Source organism: Eubalaena glacialis, chromosome 4 (assembly GCF_028564815.1).
Source record: "Eubalaena glacialis isolate mEubGla1 chromosome 4, mEubGla1.1.hap2.+ XY, whole genome shotgun sequence".
Taxonomy (NCBI): domain Eukaryota; kingdom Metazoa; phylum Chordata; class Mammalia; order Artiodactyla; family Balaenidae; genus Eubalaena; species Eubalaena glacialis.
In genome coordinates this window covers 149,663,605-149,676,333 of record NC_083719.1, presented here as the reverse complement: position 1 = coordinate 149,676,333, position 12,729 = coordinate 149,663,605, and the positions used below count along the sequence as shown (strand labels likewise).

The window sequence follows — 12,729 nt, the reverse complement described above, 5'->3', positions numbered from 1 at the left end:
TTCTTTTGATTAGTATCTGTATGCTATACCTTTCCCATCCTTTGACTTTTTTTTTTTTTTTTTTAACATTGTTAAAAACATTTATTTTAGTACGGTCTACCGTAAATAAGTCAGTAGAGGTTCCACTCTGCCACAGACACATCTGAGAAGAGCCTGTGTCATCCAACTGGTGAACATCTAAATGATGTCCCATCTCTTATCCCAGCCGGAGTGCACACCTTCCATGTTGTTCCTCTGCATTGACTGCTTCCAAAACCAGATAAGCAAATAGTCCTTTATCCCCAAAGTAAGCTCAAAACAGTTGGTTCAGGCATTCCAGGATCTGCACCCCTCTTCAATCCCAGGTAAATCACGAGAGAAATAAAGCCCCAGCGGACGGCAAACTGGCCTCCCTTGAAAAGCTGCTGCAGCCTCTGCTTGGCCTCTCTGCTCAGCTTTACCATGGCGATGGCCCAGGCGACACACTTAAGACCCCCCTCCTTTTACCTTTAACCTACCTGTGTATTCACATAAAAGTGAATCTACTGTAGGCAGCCTGTACACTGGAGTTTTGTTTTTTCCCCCCAACCTGACAATATCTGCCTTTTAATTGGCGTGTTTAGTCTGTTTACTTTTAATGAATTATTAATGTAGCTAGACTGAAGTCTACTAATTTACTAGTTGTTTTCTGTTTGTCTCATCTGTTTCTTGATTCTCTTTTCCTCCTTTCAAAAAATTTCAATAAAAGTAACACTAACATTATGTTTGCTTTAAACAGTCAATTATCTTTTAAAGAAATTAAGAAAAAAATTTTAAGTCTTTTATATTTCTGGTGCTCTTAATTTCTCATGTAGATCCACATTTCCATCTGATAGCATTGTCTTTCCCCCCAAAGAATTTCTTTTGACATTTCTTATTGTGTAAGTCTGCTGGTGAGCATTTCTCTCGTCCTTTATAACTGAAAATAAAGCTTTTGATTTTACTCTCATTTTTTAAGGATACTTTTGTTGATATAGAATTGCAGACTGTTTTTTCTGCCTTTCAGCACCTTAGAGATATTATTCAATTATTTTTTGGCTTGCATCGTTTCTGATAAGTTAGCAATGGTTCTTATTGTTCTACATGCAGTATGTCTTTATCCTCTGGGAGATTTTAAGATTTTCCTCTTTCTCTTTAGTTTTCAGCAAGGTGACTATGATGTATCTACGTGTGATTTTCCACATGATTATCATGCTTAGGGTTTGTTGAGCTTCTTGGATCTGTGGGTCAATATTTTTCACCAACTTTGGAACTTTTCAGCCATTACCTCTTCAAATATATTTTCTTTCTCATTCTCTCTCTCTCTCCTTTCCTTTTGGGAATCCAAATATACATTTGTTAGATTGATTAACAACATCCCACAGATCACTGAGCTTCTGACCATTTTTTTCCAACTTTTTTTTTTCTTTCTGTGCTTCAGTTTGGATAGTTTCTACTGCTCTGACTTCACGTTCAATGATCTTTCTTCCTGCAGCATCTGAACTACTGTTAGATCCATCTAGGGAAGTTTTTGTTTCAGATACTGTAGTTTTCATCTAGAATTTTTATTTGGTTCCATTTCCCTACTGATATCTTTTCCTTAAAAATCCTTAAACATATCTATAATAAATATTAGTTCATTTCCTGCTAATTCCAACATCTCTGCCATCCCTGGGTCTGTTTCTACTGTATTTCTTCCTAAGTCTAGTACCTTTTTTATCGTATGCTAGATACTCTGAACACTAAGCTGTTGAGAATCTGGATTTTACGTTCCTTCTTTGAAGAATGTTAAGGTTTGTTCTGATGGGCAGTTCATTATTGGCAGATCAGCTTAATTCTCCTGAGGCTCTTTAAGGTTGGTTGAGCCATGAGGTGAGTTTAATGATGGAAGTCACATGCTAAGAATGGTGGACCAGAAAAGCACAAGGAACCTGGGTCCCTTGAGCCATCACCCTGGCGCTAACTGGCCTGCCTCTTGATTTGTTTTTTTTTTTTTAATGTGCTAAAGAAGTTATACCTTGAAGTTAAGCCATTGTTATTTTTGACTTGGACAACCAGCCGCTAAACACTATTTCTGTTATAATTCCTAAGCATCTACTAAGTAGCAGGCCCTGTGCTAGGTGTTGGGGATAAAGCAATTTATCGGTTAGATGTGGTTCCTGGCATTTTAGAGCTTAGAGCCTTGAGCAGGAGATGGCAAATTATGGCCCATAGGCCAAACTCACTCACTGCTTGTTGCATTGGGACAAAGCCATGCCTATTTGTATACATATTATCTATGGCTGCTTTCATGCTATAGAGTTGAATAGTTAAGACAGAGAGAGTATGGTCCACAAGTCCTTTACAGAAAAAAGTTCCTGATCCCTGTTTAGGGCAGCAATCCTCACTCAAATTTTTGGTCTTGGGACACCTTCACACTCTTAAAACCTGAGGACCCCAAGAGTTGTTGTTCATGTGGGTGTTTTGGTTTTTTTTTTGGCTGCATTGGGTCTTCATTGCTGCACGCGGGCTTTCTCTAGTTGTGGCATGTGGGCCCTAGAGTGCGCAGGCTTCAGTAATTGTGGCTCACAGGCTTTGTTGCTCCACAGCATGTGGGATCTTCGCAGACCAGGGATCGAACCCGTGTCCCCTGCATTGGCAGGCAGATTCTTAACCACTGCACCACCAGGGAAGTCCACATGTGGGTATTGTTGATCAACATTTATCATATTAGAAATGAAAACAGAAAATTTAAAAATATTTATTAATTCCTTTGAAAATAAAAATAATAAACCAATCACATGTTAACATAAATCACATCCTTATAATTAATTATATTTTCCAAGCCCTCCCCCACAAATTAGTGAGAAGAGTGGCCTTATTTTACATTTTTGCAAATCTCTTTAATGAATGGCTTAAAAGAAGACCACTGAGTCCTAAGAGCTGCTTTTGCAGCAGTCTGTTGCAAAACTGCATGTCACGTAGCCTCTGGGAAACTCCACAGTCCTTTCATGATAGGTAGAAAGTTAAAAAGGCAGATAATTTCTTAGTATTATTATGAAGTTTGAGTTTGCAGACCTTCTGAGAGAATCTCAGGGGCCTCCAGGGAACACACTTTGAGAATGACTAGTCTAGAAGAGTCCTCGGCTGACATTAAACAGAAGAAAACATGAGGTCTTAACTAATAACCATTGAACAACTGATTTAAAGAGAAAGAATATTGCTCTGTGAGGGAATATAAACACTGCACCTGGCCCCATTCGGGGAGCAGGGCCATGATCCCTTGAGGAACTGATGTTGAAAGCTGGGCCCTGAGAAGGAGTTACCCAGGTAAAGGCAGGCGAGGGGGAAGCCTCCCTCCCAGCCCTGCCACCGCTTCCTCCAGTATGTTTGCTAAGGAAACTGGGTTAGGCTTTAGAAAAGGATCAGAGATGAGGATTACTTTCCCATGACTCCTTCCCTTGGGCTGAGTGACCAAGTCAGAGATCTGCCCTGGGAAGGACCCAGGGTCCTTCTGACACTCCTGGAATTTCCCCTGGAATTAGGGACAGGGGAACCCTAATCTCTCTCACAGGAGGCTAATGACCTACAGATGAGGCACAACAGGGAGGCCCAAATACTGAGATGCAGAGGATATAGGCCTGAGGACAGTTCTCCAGGCCATGAGGATGCAGAGTCCCATGGTGACACATGCAGCAACACAAACCCTTAGCTAACTGCCTTACTCCAAGGCAATTAGGAGCCATTCCTCATCCAGATGGTTATTTGCTCTAATAGTTATTGGTTGAAGGAACCAGAGAAACTACCTTTGCACTAGATTCCCAGTCCCATTTCCTGGCTGCCAGCTCTACACAAACTCACTCTCGAAACCAGATGCTGCCGAGTTTCAGGATGGATTTCAGAGGCTGCCACTGCTCGTTTTTTTTTTTTTCTTTTTTAATAAATTTATTTATTTATTTATTTATGGCTGCATTGGGTCTTCGTTGCTGCGCGCGGGCTTTCTCTAGTTGGCGAGCGGGGTCTACTCTTCGTTGCGGTGCGCAGGCTTCTCATTGCAGTGGCTTCTCTTGCTGCAGAGCACGGGCTCTAGAGCACGCGGGCTTCAGTAGTTGTACCACTGGTCTTTTTCCTCCTGACGTGCCCAACCTGGGGGTGTGAAAACCTACTGGGTTCAAGCCACCATCTCACCTCAAATTCCCCAGGCTGTTACCCCACTTGAAAAAGACTAGGCAGAGAGGAAAACCATCCCTGGAGGATGGAAGGTAGCAGATTCTACTCTGACAGTAATGAAGCCCAGCACTCATCAAACACATATAGCAAGTCTCACACTTCCCATGAGATTTATCTGTATTAGATCACTGAATCCTCCCAGTAGCCCTATGAGGCAGTTTACTTATTACCCCATTTTACAGGTGAGAAGTTGAAGCACAGAGAGATCTTGCAACTGACCCACAGCTGCAGTCAGCAAGGAGTGGAGCCAGCACTTAAACCCAGGCAGCACGGCTTCTCAGATTCAGCGCCTTGAACCTTACATTTTACTGCCTTTAGCTTTGAAATGACAGGAGAAGTTCGTTTTTTTAAAAGTATCTGTGTAGATGCTCAACATCACTAATCATCAGGAAAGTGCAAATCAAAACCACGAGATACCATGTCACACCCAATAGGATGGGTACTATGAAAAAAAAACAAAAACAGACAATACTAAGTGTGTTGGTGAAGGTGTGGAGACATTGGAACCCTTGTGCACTGCCGGTGGGAATGGCAAATGGTGCAGCCACTGTGGAAAACGGCGTAGCAGTCCCTCAAAAAATTAAAAATAGAACTACCATATGATCCAGCAATTCCACTTCTGGGTGCGTACACAAAGGATGTAAAAGCAGGGGCACGGACAGATAGTTTTACACCCATGTTTACAGTGGCATTATTCATGATAATCAAAAGGTGAAAGTGTGTCCGTAAATAAATGAATGGATAAACAAAACATGGTGTAAACATACAATAGAATAGTACTCAGCCTGAAAAAGGAAGGAAATCCTGACACACGCTGCAGCGTGGATGGACCTGGAGGACATTACGCTGAGTGAAATAAGCCGGTCACAAAAGGACAAATCCTGTATGACTCCACTCATATGAGGTACCTAGAACAGTGAAATTCGTACAGGAAGAAAGTAGAATGGTGGTTGCCAGGAGCTGGGGGAGGGGGAATGGGGAGTGAGTGTTTAACCGGGATAGAGTTTACGTTTTGGAAGATGAAAAGAGAACTGGAGACGGATGGTGGGGATGGCTGCACAGCAACGGGAATGTACTTAATGCCTCTGAACTGTACACTTAAAAATGGTTAAAATGATACCTTGTATATTATGTATATTTTACCCAATTAAGAATAAATTTTTTGAAAAATAAACTAAAACAAGTCTCTACATAATAAACCTCAGAATGTTTATTATTATAATTACAGTAGGGGCTTCCCTGGTGGCACAGTAGGTAAGAATCCGCCTGCCAATGCAGGGGACACAGGTTCGAGCCCTGGTCTGGGAAGATCCCACGTGCTGCGGAGCACCTAAGCCCTGCGCCACAACTACTGAGCCTGCATGCCACAACTACCAAGCCTGTGTTCTAGAGTCCGCAAGCCACAACTACTGAAGCCCATCCTCCTAGAGCCCGTGCTCCGCAACAAGAGAAGCCACCGCAATGAGAAGCCCGCACACCACAATGAAGAGTAGCCCCCGCTCGCCACAACTAGAGAAAGCCCGTGTGCAGCAACGAAGACCCAACGTAGCCAAAAATAAGTAAATAATAAATTAAAAATATATATATAATTACAGTAGGCATTATCCTGAATAACAGTCTAATTATTTTAAAAATTGGGGCTGACTACATTTCTGAACTTCTGGATGTGAGAGAACAGATTAAGTGCTGTGGCCTTTCCGTGGTCCGCATGCCAAGCTAAAGAGGTGATTAGCAGGTTTAAACTACTGATTGCTAATCAGAAAGTTTAAAAAAAAAAAATCATTCTTTGTCAAAGAGAACAGGAACAAGGGGCCAATAAGCCCAGGGTTTATACAGTAAAAGCTGGATTATGCAGCGTAACCAGGCCCTTCCATCTTTTCATCGCTGCGTTCTTGCCTGTGAACATGTTCTCCCAAAGCCTGGATTTTCATGACGTCATCGGGCTATTGCATTGCACTGATAACACATCATTCAACGTGGTGTGGCCCCTCACAAAGGCGGGCGGGCGGCATCCCTGAATGCAAACGAGGACATTCTGGATCATGAACAATTAGATCTAAACTGTTCCCGTACACTTGCCTCTCCCTCCCCACACAATCCTGCTTCTCTCTCTCCAGTGAGCGAGGGTACCAGGAAGATGGGAGAACAGGACTCTTTCTGAAAAGGCCTCTGTGCTCACCTTTCCAAATAGCTGTCGATCCTAGGAGGGCAGGAGGCAAAGAGGGAAATAGGAGAGGAGGTCCCGGGCGGGGAGGCGGGGGTGCCTGGGTTCAGTGCCTGGGAACTGACAGGGAGCACGTGCCCCGTGGGTCATCACAACCTGCCTGCCGGCCCCCCAACCACGGGGCCACATCTCTCGTCCTCACCGCCCGACAGAGCAGGGTCTGTGGGATCTGGCTGCCTGCAGACTCTAGGAAGGAGGCAGGATTCCAGCCACGGCTCCCTGGAGAGCTCGAGAGCTTAACTAATTCTCTAATCAGGACACGTGGACAAAACGCTCTGAGAAATGGTGGAGAAATGGTTCGCGATGTTATATCAACAAGCACCAATGACCTCTAGGAGACAACGATGCGGCACTGACAAGCACCCGGGGCCGTGGAGTCACAGAGCCCGCAGTAAAACCCAAGCCGCTCGCCAACTTGCTGTGTGACCTTGATAAATTCTCTAGCCTCTCTGGGCCTCAGCTGCCTCCTCTGGAAGGCACAAGTGAAACGGTAAATGCATGTAAAATTCCTCAGCAAATGACAGCTGTCACAACCTCCAGCTTGGGGGAGGGGGGTTGCTGCAGCATTGAACAAGATTTTTGAACGTTACCATTTTCTGAATGTGAAATTTTGACCAAATGACAACGCCGTACTGTCTTCCTCCTGGAAGGGAAGGAGGAAGGGTAATTTGGGGAGATGAGAAGAGAAAGAGAGTGGATTCAGAAATGACATCCTTACGAAAAAATCACGAAAGAAACTCAGTAATGACCTTAAAACCTTATAATCCCTCACGCCCTCATGGAATTTCAGCAAATGTCTGAAGGATTCTGACAGAGCCCACATTTTACACTGGCTGCTCCCTTCTCACCAGCTCAACGCGAGAAGCATTTATTTGCTGAGGGCCTACTGTGCCCGGAGCCCTCAGCTGCTCTGCCCTGCCACCTACAATTCAGCCAATCCTCTTTCTCTTCAAAGAACCCAGGAAGCTTCCGACCCTACTTTGGACTGAGAGCAGGTGCCCTCACTCTGACTTCACGCGTTAAGAGGTCAGTCTGTCTCCGGGGCTAAGGTCTCCTGTGGTCACAGCAGTCTGGGCCGACCCTAGAGTCTCAACAGGCCAGGCCTTTCCAAAGTCACCTTGTCCCACGACCCCCCGTATACACAGAGAAGCAAGCAAGATCAGAGGAGGCACCCTGGACAGGTAAAGCAGGTTTCGGGGTGCTCAAGTTGTTAAGATTAAGGAAATACATTTTGTTTTTCAGAGTGAGGTGATGGGCAGCATTCTCCAGCTCACAGGCACCTGGCTCTCCCTTCACCAACACGATTAAGGCAGCCTGTCCGGGGCTTCTCCTATTTTTGCCTGATTTCTGCTGGGCCAACGTTTACCAGTTTGGCAAATGGCAATTCGGAGCCTCACACAGAAAACAGTGGCAGCAATCTCTGAGAAACGCTGAGGGAAAGGACTCTTGGGAGTTTCATGGTCCAATAGCTCTATTCTTTGACTCCTCCTGCCTGAAAAGGGGAGGGGGTGTTGAACATTCTAGAGGCCCTGAGTTTGGCGTCAGGTTTGGGGCTGGCAAACCATCCTTGAGCCTTTTTTTCTGCTGGAGTTTTTCCAAAATGTAGACAGAGAGCTAGGCTTCCACTAGGGATGTCTCAGCCCCAAACAGGTGGGCTGTGCCCCAGGCCAGCCAGAGCCCTGGGCTCTCCTTGGGTCCAATACTTGCCCTCTGGCTCCAAAACTTGACCTAGGAGTTCAGAATGACCGAGAGAAGAATTGGAAGGTGGCAGCTTCCTACTGGGAAGCATCTACTTTTCACCCTCTACTCTGCGGCTTCACCATTACCTCTCAGCTGCCTTCGCTCATATTCATTTATTAGTTCTAATTAGGCGCAAAACTTTGTGCTGAGCCTGGCGAGGCTCGACAGGATGCGTTACCATTCAGTGGAGAACACAGGAAAAAAATGACGACAATGTGGCAGAGCCATGTTAGATGGGTGCACAGCGGGCCCCCTACATGAACTGGGACAAAGACAGCTAGGCAGGCTCCTGGGAAGAGGTGGCCCTTTAAGTGGGTGTAGCAGCACAGGGAGGGAGTACCAGCAGGCAGGGCAAGGATCCGGTTTAGGCAAAGGAAAGAAAGTGCCTTGTGGGTAGTGGGAGGAGAGGTTTTTAAGTTTTAAGGTGTATTAGAATCGGCTGGGGGGCAGGTTAAAAATGCAGATTCTGGGAAGCCCCACTGAGATTCTGATTCAGTAGTTTTCAGGTACGGCCCCAGGAATCTGTGTTTTACAAGCTCCATGGGGGAGTAAGGCAGGAGGTAGGCGGATCACACTCTGAGAAACCCTGCTTTGAAGGAGTGGGGGAAAGAAAAAAGCCATTTGTGGCTTTGATGGGATATTGATTTTCCTGGAATGTTCCCAAAGGGACTTTGGACGGCTCACTAATGACTCGTTCTTCAGTCATTTTACATAGACACACATACAACATCCAGCAAACTGGAAATGAATGCAGGGAGGGTGTCGGGAGCCTCGCTCAGCTCACACAGTCGGGCTGTCACCGTGTTCCCGGGATGACGCTGGGTGTTGGGTGTTATCTCGGGAATGTGTCGGGGCAAGGTCCACGCTTATGCGGGAACGCTGTTCTCAGGTGAACCGGGGCCAGGGAGCAGTGATGGGAAAGCCCTCTGGCGTCCAGCCACACCTCCCCACCGCCCTCATGCCAGGAAGGCGAGGCAGTCCACAGGGCCTCATACAGACCTTCCCTCCAGCCTGCAGCTGGCTGCCTGCCCCTCCCGCCCCCGGTCCCCCACCAGGAGCCTGCCCTCTCCTGCCCCAGTGCCACCCCACTCAGGCTGCCCCTGGCTGGGTCCGGGGCTGCGCATGGGGGTCCTGGCTCAGCCGGTCCCAGCCTTGGCCACAGGCACTGTTCCTGTTAGTCCCCTCAGGGCAGTACTTGTGCCCTGTTCAAAGCTAGTTCCAGGGAGCCTGCCATTTATTTTGCTGGCTCAAGCCTCTGCCTGGGAAGCTTACTGGGGACCCCAGACCTCCTTGTCTTGCTCTTGCCACTGTTCTCTAAGGGCTGGAATCCTGCCTCTGTGATCTCTGCCAGGTGCCCGCCGGGCCACCTCCTCATTCCGTGTTGCAGTTGAGAGACACTGCCCCTGCCACCAAGGGTTCCCATCTTCTGACTGCCCCATGCACCCCGGAGACCACATCCTGCCGGTGGACTTCCACACCGCCTGCATCCACTCTGACCTCTGGCATCTGACCCCGCTGATGGGCATGCTGCAGGCTCAGGACCCTGTCTTTTCTCAGCAGGTGTGACCCCCCCCTTGCAACTGAGCCCTCCCCCACTCCCATCCCCGATCCGGCTTCAATCCCTTATTCCATGTGAGGCTGTGGGAACAGGCTGAGAAGCTCCTTCCCCTTGGTAGTGTTTATACCTGGTTGTAAGAATCCACTGCTTACTGATATTATCTGATATCTATATCGGAGCTAGTTAGAGGCACAGTCAGCTACAGAACAAAAAAACAAAACAGCGCTACGCAGACATAAGTAGTGTTCACTGGCCAGGGCTACTCAAACATTAACCTGCAAGGACCACTGGGGATGTAGTTAAAATGCAATTTCTGATTCAGCGGGTCTGAGGTGGAGCCTGAGATTCTGCATTTCTAACAAGCTCCCAGGCGGTGCTGATGTGCTGGTCCACAGGCCCCACTTCCAGCAGCGAGAGTCAGGGTCACGGAAACGAATGGGAGCTTGCCACAGGGGATGAGGCCAAAAGCAGGGCTCAGAATCGAGCATGTGCTCAGCGAGAGTAACCGCCAGGTCCCCTAACTGCCAGAGCATTCAGAACAGTTGACTCCGGAAGTTCTGAGACAGAACGACCTAGGGATGCCAGCTGCCCACGGCCTCTCCTGAGTGGAGAGCTGCCGTGGTTGGTACATGACCCCTGAGCTCTGTTGTGATTTCTTGTACCAGGTGAATCCAGTTCAAGGCCAGCTCTGTCGTCTTTCCAAATCAGCATCTCTCACAAGAATTTGAACTGGGGACACCGGGTTAGCCGTGGCTGCTGAGGCGAAGAGTTACGAGGTCGGCTGGGGCTGTGAAGGTCATATGGGTCACCTGCAAACTAATGTTGTGATGACATCATGACTGTTAGCATTCTTAAGTACTTACTCTGAGTATTGCTCTCGGCTATGTGTCCTAAATAAGAGAATCCACCACGCTATAATTCTCACAATAACTCCTCAAAGTGAACGGCGGTCTAATAGCGTGAGCTCTGGAGCCAGAAAGCCTGAGTTTGAATCTTGGCTTTGCCACTTTCTAGCTGTGTGACCTTGGGCAAATTACTTAGCCTCTCTGTGCCTCCACTTCCTCATCTATAAATGAGGATAGTAATAGTACCTCCCTCAGAAAGTTAGTGTGACGGTTAATTGAGCTAATAAATATAAAACACTTAGAGCAGGGTTTGGCACCCAATAAAATCTTGGCTATTATTACCCTTCGTCTTATTTGTATAGGGTGAGGAAACTGAGGCTCACAGAGATTAAGTAGCTTGCCCAGGGTCACACAGCAAGTTCAAGGCAGAACTAATTCATAACATGGTTTACGAATGTATGAACAAATTTTAGATTTGTTGTAGTCTGTGTGTAGGTTTCAGAGGTAGCAGAAACCATGACATGAGCGGGCCGACAGGAGGGAACAGAGGGACGTACGTGGAGACCGCTGTTCTTCACGGCCTCCACCTGCAGCTCCCGCCATCCCGGCAGTGGGGGCTGCTATGCCCGTCCCTAGATTCCTGTGAAATCTCTAACCTCACAGCAGCCTCTCTTTTCTAGAGCCATGTCATGTGGGCCTCTGTTGCTTTTGACCAGAACAGGCCTGGCTTAAAGTAGATACCCTCCAGCCAGAGCGACGCGGGAGATGACAGATGAGGGAAGGCCTCGTGGAGCAAGTGGTACCCCACGTGGCCGGTGAGGGAGGTGGGGCGTCAACGTACACAGATGGGCAAAGCTGTTGGTTTGAGACCCGGACTGGATTCAGTTTTAGATTTGTGGTGGTTTGCAGTGCTCGCCTGGACAGAGAAGTGATGTCCAGCCGGAAACTGGAAATAAGCACCTGAGGTTTCAGTGCAGAGCAGGTGGTCGAAGGCCTGGCGACACAGGCCACCACTAGGGAGGAGACTGCACAATGCCTTACTCTCCTGGATAAGAATGACCGCCAGGAAAGGAGGAGAGCTGGCAACACGGTTAGACACTACAGGGAGGTCAAGGAAGACGCCGCCGCAGGTCTCCTGGTGACACTCCTGGAACTTTGCTCAGAGAACGGGGGTGGGAGGAGGAGGATGGAGGGTAAGGCGGGAATGGGGGGCGGGGTGTGGGGCGGTGGGTATGGAACCCCTCTGTGTCCCTCAGAGAAAGGGGCATGGGATAGGACTGAAGGCTTACTCTTGGGGAGAGAGCACCCGAGCACACTCTAGAAACCCATGGATGCCTGAAGAAAGGAAGAGACGTTTTTGAGCTGAGAACCAATAAATAAGTAGGCCAGGTTGTGGAAGAGGCTGAAGGGATTCTAGTCCTGGTCGAGTCTCTAGAATGATTTGCACTTTGAAACAAGTCTATTCCTTGATCAGTACTTCTCAAACCTAGGATGGTATCAAAATCACTCAGTGGTTCTTTTTACAAAGGAGTCTGGGTTTCACATAATCCAGAAATTCTGATTATGTTGACCAAAGCCAGGCCTTCCTTGGAATCTGCATTTGAGTAACTCTCTTAGGAATTTCAGATGCATGTGGTTGACCAATCATGCTGCCTTGGGGGAAGAACAGAGCTCCTTGGCCAAAGTTAAGAAAAAAACACTGCTGGGACTTCCCTGTTGGCACAGTGGTTAAGAATCCGCCTGCCAATGCAGGGGACACGGGTTTGAGCCCTGGTCCAGGAAGATTCAACATGCCACGGAGCAACTAAGCCCGTGCGCCACAACTACTGAGCCTGCGCTCTACAGCCCGCGAGCCGCAACAACTGAGCCCGTGTGCCTAGAGCCCATGCTCCACAACAAGAGAAGCCACCGCAATAAGAAGCCCGCGCACGGCAACGAAGAGTAGTCCCCGCTCGCCGCAACTAGAGAAAGCCCGGGCGCGCAGCAACGAAGACCCAATGCAGCCAAAAATAAATAAATAAATTTATTTTTTAAAAAAAGAAAGAAAAAGCACTGCTTCCCAGTGTTCATAGCAGTGCTATTTACAATCGCCAAGGTATGGCAACCTAAGTATCCATCAACAGAGGAATGGATAAAGAAAATATGGTCTACATGTA

At 47.5% G+C, this 12,729-nt stretch overlaps 2 protein-coding genes across 2 annotated transcripts in view; both read right to left on the bottom strand.

The window, feature by feature from the left end:
• WWC1 (WW and C2 domain containing 1) overlaps window positions 1–12,729 on the bottom strand; it is a 147,584-nt gene that overhangs the window by 120,375 nt on the left and 14,480 nt on the right. The gene's annotated exons all lie outside the window — the stretch shown is intronic.
• Window positions 194–443, bottom strand: LOC133090141 (mitochondrial import receptor subunit TOM7 homolog). Its single transcript, XM_061188441.1, has one exon. The coding sequence runs from the start codon at window positions 441–443 to the stop codon at window positions 276–278; it is 168 nt and encodes a 55-aa protein (XP_061044424.1). The 3' UTR covers window positions 194–275.